The sequence below is a fragment of the Scyliorhinus canicula genome, chromosome 4 (genome assembly GCF_902713615.1).
Source record: "Scyliorhinus canicula chromosome 4, sScyCan1.1, whole genome shotgun sequence".
NCBI lineage: Eukaryota > Metazoa > Chordata > Chondrichthyes > Carcharhiniformes > Scyliorhinidae > Scyliorhinus > Scyliorhinus canicula.
Genome location: NC_052149.1, coordinates 205,609,130 through 205,625,913, shown reverse-complemented (window position 1 = coordinate 205,625,913; position 16,784 = coordinate 205,609,130). Strand labels below are relative to the sequence as shown.

At 49.7% G+C, this 16,784-nt stretch overlaps 1 protein-coding gene across 1 annotated transcript in view; it reads left to right on the top strand.

Annotated features, from left to right (window-relative positions):
* LOC119965330 (solute carrier family 22 member 5-like) overlaps window positions 1-16,784 on the top strand; it is a 137,106-nt gene that overhangs the window by 40,106 nt on the left and 80,216 nt on the right. The window contains exon 3 of the mRNA XM_038795950.1: window positions 4,359-4,513. Within this exon, the coding sequence (XP_038651878.1) occupies window positions 4,359-4,513 (155 nt within the window). The remainder of the gene's footprint in view (window positions 1-4,358; window positions 4,514-16,784) is intronic.

Genomic DNA, 16,784 nt, shown 5'->3' with positions numbered 1-16,784 from the left:
TAAATCGCACCCCTCGCCTTCATCAGCTGCTCCACCGCCTTCCCTGTAGTTAACATGCCAAACTCCGTCTGTAGCCTCCGTCGTTCCCTTAAAAGCCCTGCCTCTGGGGTCTCTGCATATCTCCTGTTGACCTAAAGTATTTCCCTTATCAGTCGGTCCATTTCTGCTCTGTCTGCGTTCTCCCTGTGGGCCCATATCGAGATCAGCTCCCCTCAAACCACCGCCTTCAGCCCCTCCCAGACCATTGCAGCCGAGACTGCATTAAAGTCTTGTGCGAATGCAGGTCAGGGATCTTCTCCAAAACCCTCTTTATGAACTCCACATCATCCCAATTTGGCACGTACACATTCAGGAGTACCACTGTCAGCCCCTCCAGCTTCCCACTAACCATAATATAACGGCCTCCCACATCCGCAACTATTCTTCCCTCCTCGAATGACACACGCTTGTTAATCAGGATCTCGACCCCTCCAGTCTTAGAATCCACCCCCGAGTGAAAAACCTGTCCGACCCATCCCTTCCTTAATCTAATCTGATCAGTTACTCTAAGGTGCGTCGCCTGTAACATTGCCACGTCCGCATTCAGTCCCCTCAAATTCACGACCACGCGTGCCCTCTTAACCGGCCTATTTAGCCCTCTTACGTTCCACGTGACCAGACTGGTTTTGGCGGGGGGGGGGGGGGGGGGGGAGAGAGCTTCTCAACCCCTCTCCGCCGATCAGCAGAACATTTTCCCCCCTTCCCCCCCCCCCAGTACAGCACCATGCAAACCACCCCCTTCAGCAAGCATAGTATCTGCTCACCCCCCACTGTGCTTCCGTGAGCTAGCCCACCCAGCTAGCTTGGTGACCCCCCCCCCGCCCATGGTGCCAGACATTTTCCCAGATATTGTTCCCTCCCCCTCGCTCGGACACACATATGCAAAAGAAAAACAATCCCAACACAATTGCCCGAAAGAAACACAAAAAAATTAAACAGAGGATCCAACATCTAACATTCACACCCCCATCCCCCATCAGTGCAAATGCAAACTTTAAGTCACACAGCTCTGCAGCAAGCCCCAAATCAATACAGAAGGCATTACAAATAACGTCCGAAAAGCAAGAAACTTTTTTAACATGAGCGCTGCAGCAAAGTTCAAAGACCTCCGTTCGCCACAGCTCTTTCCTTCTACTGAAGCCCATCGCTTCCTCGGGCGACTCAAAGTAAAAATGTTGCTCCTCGTACGTGGCCCAAAGACGGGCCAGATACAGAAGTCCAAACTTAACCTTTTTCTTGAAAAGGGTCGACTTTATCTGGTTGAACCCTGCTCTTTTCCTGTCCACATCCGCACTCAGATCCTGGTATATACACAGTGTGCTGTTCTCCCACTTACAGCTCCGTGTCAGCCTGGCCCACCGTAAAATACACTCCTTGTCCAGGTACCTGCGGAATCTCACCACCATTGCCCTTGGGGGGTCCCCCACACGCGGCTTCCTTGCGAGCGCTCTGTGAGCCCTGTCCACCTCCAAAGGTTGGGAGAATGTCCCATCCCCCAGTAACTTCTTGAACAATTCCCGCTATGTATGCCCCAGCGTCCGCTCCTTCGGACCTCTCCGGAAGATCAACGATTCTCAAGTTCTGCCGGCGGACCTATTCTTTCGGTCCTCCATCTTCTCCAGGAGCCTTTTCTGCTGGTTTCTCAGCATCCCCACCTCCAACGCCACCGCTGTTTGATGTTCCTCCTGCTCAGTCAGTACCTTCTCACTATCTGGATCGCCTGGTCTTGAGCATCCAGTCTAAGTTCCAGCCCCGCAATCGATTCCTTAATCAGGTCCAAGCATTCCTGTTTCTGCTTGGCGAAGCCTTCCTGTATGAACTGCACCAGCTGCTCCGTCAATCGCTGGGTCGTCGAGCCAGGATCCCGGCCGTCCGCCATGCTTTCTCCCACTGCAGCTTCAGCCCAAGCCTTCTCCATTCGCCTATTTCTTCCTTTGTGAGCACTTCTGGTCTGCCTTCTCCAGGCACTGATGCAGGATTCCTCTTCACAATTGCCTCCACTATCAAAATTCTGACAAAAAATCAGGGAAAAGGGTCCAAAGGTCCGACCCGAGCGAGAGCCACCAAATATGCGACCTACTCCTTCATAGCCACCACCGGAAGCCTTTCCTTTTTATTTCTAACAGGGATAAACTTTTTAACCCTTCATTCTTACAGAACTGTTCCTAAGTACAGGGAGATTGAAAAATTGTCAGAGCTTCTTCTCTCCAAGTACTTGAGATGCATTCTATCTGGACCATGTGGCTGATTAACTTTGATCTAATCTATTTAGTATTTGTCCATATATTCCCTATCCAATGTATCTCTGCACACAATTCCTCTGCTGCAACATTAACATCATTCTTTTCATTGTTGGGCAGGTACAATGCCACAGCTGTACAGAAACAAACAGTTTAGTTTGGGGATCCACTGACATTGGTGCATGGATCGTCAGCGTTACAACTAGGACATTGTCCCACACCATAATCTTTGCTGTGTGCAGTGTAGTCAGATATTCCTCAATGCCTCGTGTGGTAAACACTAAATATGGATTTACCCTGCCAGCTATAATGGTGAGGCCATCAGAGGGAGGCTGGGTAAGATCATCTGCTCAACATATCTGTCAAAAAATAAAACCCTTTGAAAAACATTGAAAATTAGCGAGGATGTGTCCGCTACTGTAATTGCCAAGTAGCACTTATTCAAAAGATCCATCGCTGCTTTTGTCAATGTTTGCATGACTGGAGTGCAATCCCTTCATTATCTGTGCTCATGCTATTGGTGCTTATCTAGGACACCCCAGACCACCAAGTGGCAAGAAGACAAGTATCTGATCGGAGAATAGCAGGGTGCTAGAAGGAGACGGGCGTGCTACAACATACACGTTCAGATTTCTCGAGTGATACCTTATGTATTATAGCTTTTAATTTGAAATTATTTTCTTCAGAGTACAGGCTGGAAACCAGTGGGGCCCACCTTCACTGTTGACAGATAGGTACAACATGTTTGTTTCAAACACTAGCTTTCATACCTCTTCATTCACCTGAGGAAGGAGCAGCGCTCCGAAAGCTAGTGTTTGAAACAAACATGTTGGCCTTTAACCTGGTGTTGTAAGACTTCTTACTGTGCTCACCCGAGTCCAACGCAGGCATCTCCACATCGTGACAGATAGGTAGGCCTAATATCACCAAAGGTAGCTTTTCTGACTCTACATGGAGTCTCAGAGATTTAGAACAGTACAACACAGAACAGGCCCTTCGGCCCTCGATGTTGTGCCGAGCAATGATCACCCTACTGAAGCCAACGTATCCACCCTGTACCAGTAACCCCCGCCCCATTAACCTTATTTTTTTTAGGCCACTAAGGGCAATTTAGCATGGCCAATCCACCTAACCCGCACATCTTTGGACTGTGGGAGGAAACCGGAGCACCCGGAGGAAACCCACGCACACACGGGGAGGACGTGCAGACTCCGCACAGACAGTGACCCAGCCAGGAACTGAACCTGGGACCCTGGAGCTGTGAAGCATTTATGCTAACCACCATGCTACCGTGCTGCCCCAATTTCTTGAGGGAATTCATGACCCAGGAAAACCAAACCTCCAGTCTCACTCCGAATGGAATTTTTTTTTGGACCGGGCTGAAGTTACGCCCCCCTGATCGATACATCTCAGAGTGCCAGAGATAGGAAGACCCTGAATATCTGAACACCAACTTAATTTCTAGTTTTGTTTCCAGTACGTCCTCGTTAAAATTATATCATGTGTGTGTTGGTTCCATTTTGGCTTTTCAGCCCCAGTATAGTTTTATGTAAATCTAAGTATTGATGATCTGTGTTTGGTTTGGCACTTGTGGGAATATATATCGAGCATGTACTCCAGTACTGTGGTCCGGGTCCGCGAGAATACTGCAGATGGTCTGTGGGGTGGGGGGAAACACAAATTTAAGTGCGCCTCATATGTATCATAATCAATGTGGCATTATTATCAACAATGTAATTTGCATCAGAAACATCCTTGTGTAATATCTGCAATGTATTTGCAAGTGTACGTCATAAGAAATAGCTGTGATTTTAATATCTGTTAATATAGACATTTGACTCCCGTGATGAGCTATGTAAAAAAAAAAATGTTTCAAACAGCTTGTGTATGCTATGGTCCACAATGGCTTTTCCTGACTATCTATGGTCCACATAAAGGAAAAGGTTAGGAATCGCTGCTCAAGTGTATATGTGTATGTACGGCATGTGTATACCAACTACATACAATAATTAATGTGCATCTTTGTCAGTAAGTGTAATACTGACAGTATTTGAAATATTGGTTGATTTTGCTTTGCAGGTTTGGTAGAAAGGCAATTCTGTTTGGGACCATGGCTGTACAGACTGGGTTTAATATGCTTCAAGTATTGTCACCAAACTGGGAAATATTCTGCGTGGTTAATTTCCTTATCGGTATTGGACAAATCTCAAACTATGTGGCTGCCTATGTTCTTGGTAAGTGTCCATACCATACAGTCCCATTAACAAAGTGCTGATCCTTTACTCACTACCTCTGATGATTTTGTCATCCCTTGTATAACGCAGTCATAATGTGAGAAACAGCAGGGAGAGAGGTGGACCCGGCAGCCAGTTAAAACAGCGGGAAAGGGAGAGGAGTTTCAGAGCAAGAAACAGCGGGAAAGGGAGAGGAGTTTCAGAGTGAGAAACAGCGGGAAGGGGACAGGGGTTTCAGAGTGAGAAACAGCGGGGAGAGAGATGGACATGGCCGGTTAAAACAGCGGGAAAGGGAGAGGAATTTCAGAGCAAGAAACAGCGGGAAAGGGAGAGGAATTTCATTGTGAGAAACAGCAGGGAGAGAGGTGGACCCGGCCAGTTAAAACAGCTGGAAAGGGAGACAGTTTCAGAGTGAGAAACAGCGGGAAAAGGAGAGGAATTTCAGAGTGAGAAAGAGCAGGAAAAGGAGAGACGTTTCAGAGTGAGAAACAGCAGGAAAGGGAGAGGAGTTACAGAGTGAGAAACAGCGGGAAAGGGAGAGGAGTATCAGAGTGAGAAACAGCGGGAAAGGGAGAGGAGTTACAGAGTGAGAAACAGCGGGAAAGGGAGAGGAGTTTCAGAGTGAGAAACAGCGTGAAAGGGAGAGGAGTTACAGAGTGAGAAACAGCGAGGACAGAGGGAGAGGAGTTTCAGAGTGAGAAACAGCGGAAAAAGGAGAGGAGTTTCAGTGTGAGAAACAGCGGGAAAGGGAGAGGAGTTACAGTGTGAGAAACAGTGGGAAAGGGAGAGGAGTTTCAGAGTGAGAAACAGCGGGAAAGGGAGAGGAGTTACAGAGTGAGAAACAGCAGGAAAGGGAGAGGAGTATCAGAGTGAGAAACAGCGGGAAAGGAAGAGGAATTACAGAGTGAGAAACAGCGGGAAAGGGAGAGGAGTTTCAGAGTGAGAAACAGCAGGAAAGGGAGAGGAGTATCAGGGTGAGAAACAGCGGGAAAGGAAGAGGAATTACAGAGTGAGAAACAGCGGGAAAGGGAGAGGAGTTTCAGAGCAAGAAACAGCGGGAAAGGGAGAGGAGTTTCAGAGAGAAACAGCGGGAAGGGGACAGGGGTTTCAGAGTGAGAAACAGCGGGGAGAGAGATGGACATGGCCGGTTAAAACAGCGGGAAAGGGAGAGGAATTTCATTGTGAGAAACAGCGGGAAAGGGAGAGGAGTTTCAGAGTAAGAAACAGCGGGACAGGGAGAGGAGTTACAGAGTGAGAAACAGCGGGGAGGGAGAGGAGTTTCAGTGTGAGAAACAGCGGGAAAGGGAGAGGAGTTTCAGAGTGAGAAACAGCGGGACAGGGAGAGGAGTTACAGAGTGAGAAACAGTGGGAAAGGGAGAGGAGTTACAGAGTGAGAAACAGCGGGAAAGGGAGAGGAGTTAGAGTGAGAAACAGCGGGAAAGGGAGAGGAGTTACAGAGTGAGAAACAGCGGGAAAGGGAGAGGAGTTTCAGAGTGAGAAACAGCGGGAAAAGGAGAGGAGTTACAGAGTGAGAAACAGCGGGAAAGGGAGACGGGTTACTGAGTGAGAAACAGCAGTAATGGGAGAGGAGTTACAGAGTGAGAAACAGCAGGAAAGGGAGAGGAGTTAGAGTGAGAAACAGCGGGAAAAGGAGAGGAGTTACAGAGTGAGAAACAGCAGGAAAGGGAGAGGAGTTTCAGTGTCAGAAACAGCGGGAAAGAGAGAGGAGTTACAGTGAGTAACAGCGGGAAAAGGAGAGGAGTTACAGAGTGAGAAACAGCAGGAAAGGGAGAGGAGTTTCAGTGTGAGAAACAGCGGAAAAGGGAGAGGAGTATCAGAGTGAGAAACAGCGGGGAAGGGAGAGGAGTTACAGAGTGAGAAACAGCGGGAAAGGGAGAGGAGTTTCAGTGTGAGAAACAGCGGAAAAGGGAGAGGAGTTTCAGAGTGAGAAACAGCGGGAAAGGAAGAGGAATTACAGAGTGAGAAACAGCGGGAAAGGGAGAGGAGTTTCAGTGTGAGAAACAGCGGAAAAGGGAGAGGAGTTTCAGAGTGAGAAACAGCGGGAAAGGAAGAGGAATTACAGAGTGAGAAACATCGGGAAAGGGAGAGGAGTTTCAGAGTGAGAAACAGCGTGCAAGGGAGAGGTGTTTCAGAGTGAGAAACAGCGGGAAAGGGAGAGGAGTTACAGAGTGAGAAACAGCGGGAAAGGGAGAGGAGTTACAGAGTGAGAAACAGCGGGAAAGGGAGAGGAGTTACAGAGTGAGTAACAGCGAGGAGAGAGGGGAACCCGGCCAGTTAAAACAGTGGGAAAGGGAGAGGAGTTTCGGAGTGAGAAACAGCGGGAAAAGGAGAGGAGTTTCAGAGTGAGAAACAGCTGAAAAAGGAGAGGAGTTTCAGAGTGAGAAACAGCGGGAAAGGGAGAGGATTTTCAGAGTGTGAAACAGCGGGAAAGGGAGAGGAGTTTCAGAGTGAGAAACAGCAGGAAAGGGAGAGGAGTTTCAGAGTGAGAAACAGCAGGAAAGGGAGAGGAATTTCAGAGTGAGAAACAGCGGGAAATGGAGAGGAATTTCAGAGTGAGAAACAGCGGGAAAGGGAGAAGAGTTTCAGAGTGAGAAACAGTGAGGAGAGAGGGGAACCCAGCCAGTTAAAACAGTGGGAAAAGGAGAGGAGTTTCAGAGTTGAAAACAGCGGGAAAGGGAGAGGAGTTTCAGAGTGAGAAACAGCGGGGACAGAGGGAGAGGAGTTTCAGAGTGAGAAACAGCGGGAAAGGGAGAGGAGTATCAGAGTGAGAAACAGCGGGAAAGGGAGAGGAGTTTCAGAGTGAGAAACAGCGGGAAAGGGAGAGGAGTTTCAGAGTGAGAAGCAGCGGGGACAGAGGGAGAGGAGTTTCCGAGTGAGAAACAGTGGGAAAAGGAGATGAGTTTCAGTGTGAGAAACAGCGGGAAAAGGAGAGGAGTTTCAGTGTGAGAAACAGCGGGAAAGGGAGAGGAGTTACAGAGTGAGAAACAGCGGGGAGAGGTGGATCCGGCTGGTTTAAACAGAGGGAAAGGGAGAGGAGTTCACCTTAAACTGAAACAAAGAGTGATGTCAGAGGAAAACAGTAAGTTCATTGGCTGGTAAGTAACTGCTGATTTGCATGACCTATTCTAATTTACTTTCAGTTTGAAGGTTAAATTGGTGAAATATTTTACAGATTAGAACGACATTTAAATAAAGCCATTTAAATAAAATTGAGATGCAGGGCCAGGAAATATGTTGTACCTGCATGATGTGGGAACTGGTGGACTCCGTTGTGGATCCTAGTGATCACATCTGTAGCAAGTGTTGGTTGCTTGAGGAACATCGGCTCAGAGTTGATGAGCTGGAGTCTGAGCTACAATGCTGAGACACATTCAGGAAGGGGGGAGTGTTACCTGGACACTATTCCAGGAGGCACTCACACCCCTTAGATTAACTACCTTGAATTGAGCCAGTGGTCAGGGACAGGAGGGTATGACTGAGATGGTGGCGAGGATTTGTGGAAAACCAAAGGATTGGTAAGCACACGACAACTAAATAGCAATAAGGCGGGAGAAGATGAAGCTAGCTCGTAAGATAAAAGAAGATAATTTTTTTCAATTGATGTAAAAGGTTAGAGAGAGTGGCAAGAATGGGCATTGGACCACGGGAAAATGAGGCTGGAGATATAGTAATGGGGAAAAGAGAAATGGCAGAGGAACTGAATAGGTGCTTTGCATCAGTCTTCACAGTGGACAACACCAGTGGTGTACCTGAACTTTGAGAGTCACGGAGCCGAGATGAGTGTAGTGACCATCACAAAAGAGAAGGTTCTGGGGAATCGGAAAGGTCCGGAGTTGAATAAATTGCTCAACCCAGATGGACTATACCCAGGGTTCTGGGAAGATTGGGGATGCATTGGTGGTGAGCTTTCAGGAATCACTGAGTCAGGGAGGGTCCCAGAGGAATGGAAAATGGCTAATATAACTCCACTGTTTAAGAAGAGAGGGAGGCAGAAAACTGGAACTTTATGGCGGATTCAGCACGCGTACCCGGCCCGCACAAATAGTTCCCCTCTTCGGCCGGCTCGCACTCCCTGGACCGCCCACCACAGTGTCCCAGCCCCGAATAATACCCCCTCTGCCCGCGGATCAGCCCTCCCCCCGACTGTGGCAGCGCTGGACTGAGTCCGCAGCCGCCGCGCTGAGTTCCCGACGGGTGAGACCACATGTGACCCACGGCGTCGGGAACTTGACTGGGACGGAGCATCGCAGGGCGGACCTCAGCCAATGTAAGGGGGGCATGGATATGGCTCGTGGCGTACTCCTACAGTATGCTCTTTTCAGGGGGCGGAGTATCGCGAAAGCGGCGCCGCCCCCAATTTAGTCGTCATTGGGCATTCTCCGCCCGTTGTCGAATCCAATTTCGGAGTCAGGGATCGGAGAATCCAGCCCCAGGGATTTACAAATAGATACAAATGAATGGGCCATAATTTGGCAGATGGAGTTGAATATGAATAAATATGAGGTGATCCATTTTGGTCGGAAAAATGGAAAGGCAATTTATTATCTAAATGGAGTGCTTTAGTGCACTTTAGTGTACTTGTGCATGAATTGCAGAAAGCTAGCATGCAGGTAATAGGAAGGCAAATGGAATTTTAAGGAAATGTTCTTGCAACTGTACAAAACATTGTTGAGGCAGCACTTGGAGTACTGTGTACAGTTTTGGTCCCCTTATTGTCGTTGGATTAGAGGAAGTTCAGAGGATGTTCACTGGATTTATTCCAAAGATGAGGGGGTTTTCTTATGAGGCTGAGATTTTGCAATTTAGGCCTATACTCTCTCCAGTTCAGCAGAATGGGAGAAGATCTAATTGTAGTATGTAAGATGATAAAAGGTGCAGGCAAAGTAGATGTAGAGCAGGTGCTCCCTCTTTTGGAGTAATTTGGAACAAGAGGTCACTATTTTAGTATAAGGGGGAGCAGATTTAAAACAGAGATGAGGAGAAATTACTTCTCTCAGAATCCGCTCGAGGTGGATTTTCTGGTCCTTCACAACCCAAATTGCGTGGTGTTTGATGGCAAAAGGTGCATGAGTACAGAGGAAATGTAATACTCCTCTGGTGGGACGAGTTTAAGGCTCATCGATGAGGAGAGCAAAGCGAAAGAGACAGCAGCTTGAACGAGGAGAAGATGGTGGAGGGTAGGAGGGCAGTGCTTCCCGTCCAGTGGTCTACAGAGCAACTGGTGGAATTCCTCAACAGCAAGTTCCAGCAGCAAAGGAAGGAGGCCTTAGAGGACTCGTCTGCTTAGTGTGGTGATTGAACAAGTGGAGCGGAGGCAGGAAAACACAGGGCCTGGCGATCCAAAAGATGGAGGAGATGATGGGGGAGCACGAGGATCGATTAACTCCACTGGAGGAGGAGATGGTGATGGTGATGAGCAGCCAAAAAAGGATGAGGGAGAAGTTGGATGATCTTGAGAACCGCTCCAGGAAGCAAAGTTTCTGAATTGTGGGCGGCACGGTGGCGCAGTGGTTAGCATTGCAGCCCGTGTGCAGTTTGCATATTCTCTCGTGTCTGCATGGGTCTCACCCCCACAACCCAAAGATGTGCAGGATAGGTGAACTTTTTTTTAAATAAACATTTTATTGAGGTATTTTTTGGTTTCACAATAACAACAAAATAAACAACATACATGAATCTATAAACAGAGTGCAAAAGCCATCTTCCTCCCTTACAGGTCCCACCTATAGTAACCACTTACTCTGAGCTAAACTGACCCCCCCCCCCCCCCCCATTTTCTGCCGACGAATAATTTTCCCCAAAGAAGTCGACGAACGGTTGCCACCTCCGCGTGAACCCTAACAGTTACCCTTCCAAGGCGAACTTGATTTTCTCCAAACAGAGAAAGCTAGCAATGTCAGATAGTCAGGTCTCCAACTTTGGGGGCTTTGAGTCCCTCCATGCTAATAGTATCCATCTCTGGGCTACCAGGGAAGCAAAGGCCAGAACGTCTGCCTCTTTCTCCTCCTGGATTCCGTGTTTTCTGACACTCTAAAAATCGCCATCTCCGGACTCAGCGCCACCCTTGTTTTTAACACGGTGGCCATGACATCTGCAAACACCTGCCAAAATCCCCTGAGCTTCGGACATGCTCAGAGCATGTGGACATGGTTCGCTGGCCCTCCCGCACATTTTGCACACCTGTCTTCCACCCCAAAGAATCTGCTCATCCGGGCCACTGTCATGTGAGCCCGGTGAACGACCTTGAAGCGTATCAGGCTGAGCCTGGCACATGTTGCGGACGCGTTGACTCTACTCAATGTGTCCGCCCATAGACCATCCTCTATCTCGCCTCCCAACTCCTCTTCCCACTTCAGCCCCTCGGTCTGCGTCTCCTCCGACCCCATAAGTTCCCTTGTAAATGTCCGAGACGCTCCCTTCTCCTACCCACCCTTTGGAAACTACCCTGTCCTGAATCCCCCTCAGCGGTAGGAGCGGGAAGGTTGACACCTGATACGTAGGAAGTCCCACACCTCCAGATACCTGAATTTGTTTCCCCTCGCCAACCCAAATTTCTCTTTAGCGCCCTCATACTCGGAAAGCTCCACTCTGTAAACATATCCCCCATCCTCTCAATCCTTGCTCTCCGCCATATCCGGAACCCCCCATCCATACTTTCCGGGCAGACCGGTGATTATTATAGATTGGGGACCAGACCGATGCTCCCTCTGTTCACACATGTCTCCTCCATTGCCCCCAGACTCTCAGGGCCGCCACTATCACTGGGCTGGTGGAGTACCATGCCAGCGGGAACGGCAGAGGCACAGTTACCAATGCCCCAGACTGGTGCCCTTGCATTAAGCCGCCTCCATACGCACCCATGGCGACCCTCCCCCCCCCCACCACCCACTTCCTGATCATGGCTATATTCGTCGCCCAGTAATAGTTACTAAAATTTGGCAGCGCCAGCCTGCCCTCTCCCCGACTCCGCTCAAGCATTACCTTCCTTACCCACGGGGTCTTGGCCACCCAAACAAAGCCAGTGAGCACTTTGTTGACCCGCGAAATAAAGTGGGGGCAACATTAAAATACGAACAGGAATCTCGGGAGGACCATCATCTTCACCGTCTGCACACCCCCAGCTAATGACAACGGGAGCGTGTCCCATCTCCGAAAATCATCCTTCATTTGGTCTACTAGTCGGGCCAGATTTAATTTATGCAGCCGGTCCCATTCCCGCGCCACTTGAATGCCTAGGTACCTAAAGCTTCCCTTTACTAATCTAAACGGCAGCTCCCCCAATCACCTCTCCTGTCCCCTCGCCTGGACCGCAAACATCTCACTTTTCCCCATCTTTAGCTTCTACCCCGAAATCCGGCCAAATTCCACTAGAACCTTCATGATTTCTTCCATCCCCTCTATTGGGTCCGATACATACAGAAGCAGGTCGTCTGCATGGAGCGAGACTGTCCTCCACACCCCACACGGACCAGCCCCCTCCAGCCCCTTTAGGCTCTCCGAGCAATTTCCAGCGGCTCTATTGCTAGCGCGAACAACAGTGGGGAGAGGGGGCAGCCCTGTCTCGTCCCCCGGTGCAGTCTAGAATAGTCCGATGTTGTCCTATTTGTCCGTACGCTTGCCACAGGAGCCTGATACAGCAACCTGACCCAGTTAATAAAGTCCCGCCCGAATCCGAACCGTCCCAGTACCTCCCACAGATAATCCCATTCTACCCGATCAAAAGCCTTTTCTGCATCCATTGTGATCACTACCTCCACCTCCCTACCTTCCGGGGGCATCATGATCACATTTAACAACCTTCTTACATTGTCCACCAACTGCCTACCCTTAACAAACCCCATCTGGTCCTCACTAATAACGTCCAGAACACAATCCTCAATCCTGGGGGACAAATTTTGGCCACCAGTTTGGCGTCCACATTCAACAGGGTGTGGTGAATGTAACAATTCACCATGTGCTTATCTGCATTACGCTGTTGCCCATGTGGGCTCCACCTATGGACCATTGTATGGTATTACCTATAATGTAGCATGTGGGGCCTGTGTGGGCTCCGCCCCTGACTCCACCCCTTGAGGGGAGGTATAAAGAGCAGTAGCCCTATAGGCGGCTCCCACTAACAGGCCAGTCGCAGGCAGGCACTGTTCTAGTCGATTAAAGCCACAGTTTACTTCTACTCCTGGTTTTGTGTGAATTGATGGTTGCATCAATTTAATTAACTACAACGCCACTATGTAATCGTCCCCCCCCCAAACGCGTCATCGGCCTTGTGTTATCCGTGGAGGCAGCCATCTCAAAGCCCGCACAACATGTGCGACTCACAGGGGCCGCCATCTTGGACATCCTCGCCCACGCGGCCCGCTACGTGCGATTCATGGGAGCCGCCATCTTGGACGCCATCTTCCTCACCGCCCGACACGTGCGACCGATGGGGACCGCCATCTTGGCCGCCATCTGCAATGCCGCCCGACATGTGCATCCAACGGGGGCAGCCATCTTGGGACTGACCCAGCACCTTCGACCACGCCGGCTACCTGCAACCGGTCACCGTTGACCAGTTGCGACCCAAACACCTCCGGAGCTCTATGATGACCGTCCGGGTGAACGGACATGAAACGCCCTGCCTCTTTGACTCTGGGAGCACAGAGAGCTTCATTCACCCGGACATGGTAAGATGCTGCTCGCTCCCAATCTTCCCGGCGCATCAAACCATCTCCCTCGCCTCCGGGTCACACTCGGTGCAGTTCCGAGGGTACACTACCACAACCCTCGCAATATAGGGCGCCGAGTTCGCCAATTTTAAATTATATGTACTCCCCGGCCCCTGCGCTCCTCTTCTATTGGGACTAGGTTTCCAATGTAACCTCAGGAGTCTCACCCTGAAGTTTGGCAGGTCCCTACCCCCACTCACCGTGTGTAGCCTCGTGACCCTAAAGGTCGGCCCTCCCCCGCTCTTCGCAAACCTCACCGCCCACTGCAAACCAGTCGCCACCAGAAGCAGGCGGTACAGCATCCAGGACAGGACTTTTATCAGGTCCGAGGTCCAGCAACTCTTGCGGGAGGGGATCATCGAGGTCAGCAATAGCCCCTGGAGAGCCCAGGTGGTGGTCGTCAGGACCGGGGAAAAGAACCGGATAGTTGTAGACTACAGCCAAACCATAAACCGTACACGCACCTCAATGCGTACCCCTCCCCCGGATAGCGGACATGGTTCAACCATACAACCATCTTCCATCTTCCATTGTGCCAGGTCTAACTCTAACCAGCAGAGAGTTTTCCCCACTGATTTCCATTGACTTCAGTTTTACTAGGTCTCCTTGATAACTTCAGGCAAATGCTGCCTTGATGTTAAGGACAGTCACTCTCACCTCACCTCTGACATTCAGTTCTTTTTGTCCTTGTTTGAACTAAGGCTGTAATGAGGTCAGGAGCTGAGCGACCCTGGCGGAACCCAATCTGAGCGTCTGTGAGCAGATTATTGCTGAGTCAGTGCCACTTGATAGCACTGATGATGACTCCTTCCATCATTTTGCTGATGATGGAGTGTGGTCAGAAAGGGTGGTAAGTGGTAGGTTTGATTTGTTCTGTTTTATGCGGGAAAGGGAAAAGGCTGCAAAGTGTGCTTCACCTAACAAGTTATGAATTTAGCAGAGTTTATTAAGTAAAATGGAAATATAAAGACAGCCTGGATATACTTCATCCTCAAGATCCTTGGAGTTCTTGCATGCTGACAGCACAGCCATTTCATCTGTCTCCCAATATGCCAACATGGACTACTGCAAAGAAGTATACCGACAACTCAACAACCAGGAACACTACAGACAGTTAGCCACAGATCCAACCAAGGAACACATCCGCCAACTCAACTGACTGATCAAGACCTTGGATCCAGACCTTCAGAGGTCCCATTGCCTGAAACGATAGGACGGCTTGGTGTGTTCGCCTTGTGTATTTTCGGGAGGCAGTAGAGATCTCCAATGCGGGGATTATGTGGGATGAGAGTGCTCTCATCCCACATAATCCCCACATTGGAGATCTCTACTGCCTCCCGAAAATACACAAGGCGAACACACCAGGCCGTCCTATCGTTTCAGGCAATGGGACCCTGTGTGAGAACGTCTCTGGCCACAGCGAGGGCATCTTGAAACCCATCGTACAAGGTACACCCAGCTTCTGTCGCGACACGACGGACTTCCTACAGAAACTCAGCACCCATGGACCAGTTGAAGCAGGAACATTCCTCGTCACAATGGATGTCTCGGCACTCTACACCAGTATCCCCCATGACGACGGTATTGCTGCAACAGCCTCAGTCCTCAACACTGACGACTGCCAATCTCCAGATGCAATTCTGCAACTCATCCGCTTCATTCTAGATCACAACGTCTTCACCTTCGACAACAAATTCTTCATCCAGACGCACGGAACAGCCATGGGGACCAAATTCGCACCTCAATATGCCAACATCTTCATGCACAAGTTTGAACAAGACTTCCTCACTGCATAGGACCTTCAACCGACGTTATACACCAAATACATCAATGACATTTTTTTCCTTTGGACCCACAGCGAAGAATCACTGAAACGACTACACGATGAGATCAATAAGTTCCATCCCACCATCAGACTCACCATGGACTATTCTCCAAATTCAGTTGCATTCTTGGACACACTCATCTCCGTCAAGGAAGGTCACCTCAGCACTTCGCTTTACCGCAAGCCCACAGATAACCTCACAATGCTCCACTTCTCCAGCTTTCACCCGAAACACATTAAAGAAGCCATCCCCTATGGACACGCCCTCCGTATACACAGGATCTGTTCAGACGAGGAGGAGCGTAACAGACATCTACAGATGCTGAAAGATGCGCTTGTACGAACGGGATATGGCGCTCGACTCATCGATCGACAGTTCCAACGCACCACAGCAAAAAACCGCACCGACCTCCTCAGAAGACAAACACGGGACACAACTGACAGAGTACCCTTCGTCGTCCAGTACTTTCCTGGGGTGGAGAAACTACGACATCTTCTTCGCAGCCTTCAACACATCATCGATGAAGATGAACATCTTGCCAAGGTCATCCCCACACCCTCACTACTTGCCTTCAAACAACCGCGCAACCTTAAATAAACAATTGTTTGCAGCAAATTACCCAGCCTTCAGAACAGCGACCACAACACCACACAACCCTGCCATGGCAATCTATAGAACATAGAACAGTACAGCACAGAACAGGCCCTTCGGCCCTCGATGTTGTGCCGAGCCATGATCACCCTACTCAAACCCACGTATCCACCCTATATCCGTAACCCAACAACCCCCCACCCCTTAACCTTACTTTTTAGGACACTACGGGCAATTTAGCATGGCCAATCCACCTAACCCGCACATCTTTGGACTGTGGGAGGAAACCGGAGCACCCGGAGGAAACCCACGCACACACTGGGAGGATGTGCAGACTCCACACAGACAGTGACCCAGCCGGGAACCGAACCTGGGACCCTGGAGCTGTGAAGCATTTATGCTAACCACCATGCTACCGTGCTGCCCGAATCTCTGCAAGACATGCCAGATCATCGACATGGATACCACCATTACACGTGGAAACACCACATACCAGGTACGTGGCACATACTCGTGTGACTCGGCCAATGTAGTCTACCTCATACGCTGCAGGAAAGGATGTCCCTAAGCGTGGTACATTGGCGAGACCATGCAGACACTGCGACAACGAATGAACGGGCATCGTGCAACAATCACCAGGCAGGAATGTTCTTCCAGTCGGGGAACACTTCAGCAGTCATGGGGATTCAGCCTCTGATCTCCGGGTAAGCGTTCTCCAAGGCGGTCTTCAGGACACACGACAACGCAGAATTGCGGAGCAAAAACTTATAGCTACGTTCTGCACGCATGAGTGCGGCCTCAACTGGGATCTTGGATTCATGTTGCATTACATTCTCCCGCCACCATCTGGCCTGGACTTGCCAAATCCTACCAACTGTCCTGGCTTGAGACAATTCACACCTCTTTAACCTGGGATTACCCACTATCTCTGGATCTGTAATGATTTGATTAGTCGCAAATGCTCGCATTCCAAGCATTGTCTGGCATCTCTGACTGTCTATATAAATGTTTCTGGAACATACTTCTCCATTCACCTGAGGAAGGAGCTGTGCTCCGAAAGCTCATGTTTGAAACAAACCTGTTGGACTTTAACCTGGTGTTGTAAAACTTCTTACTGTGCTCGCC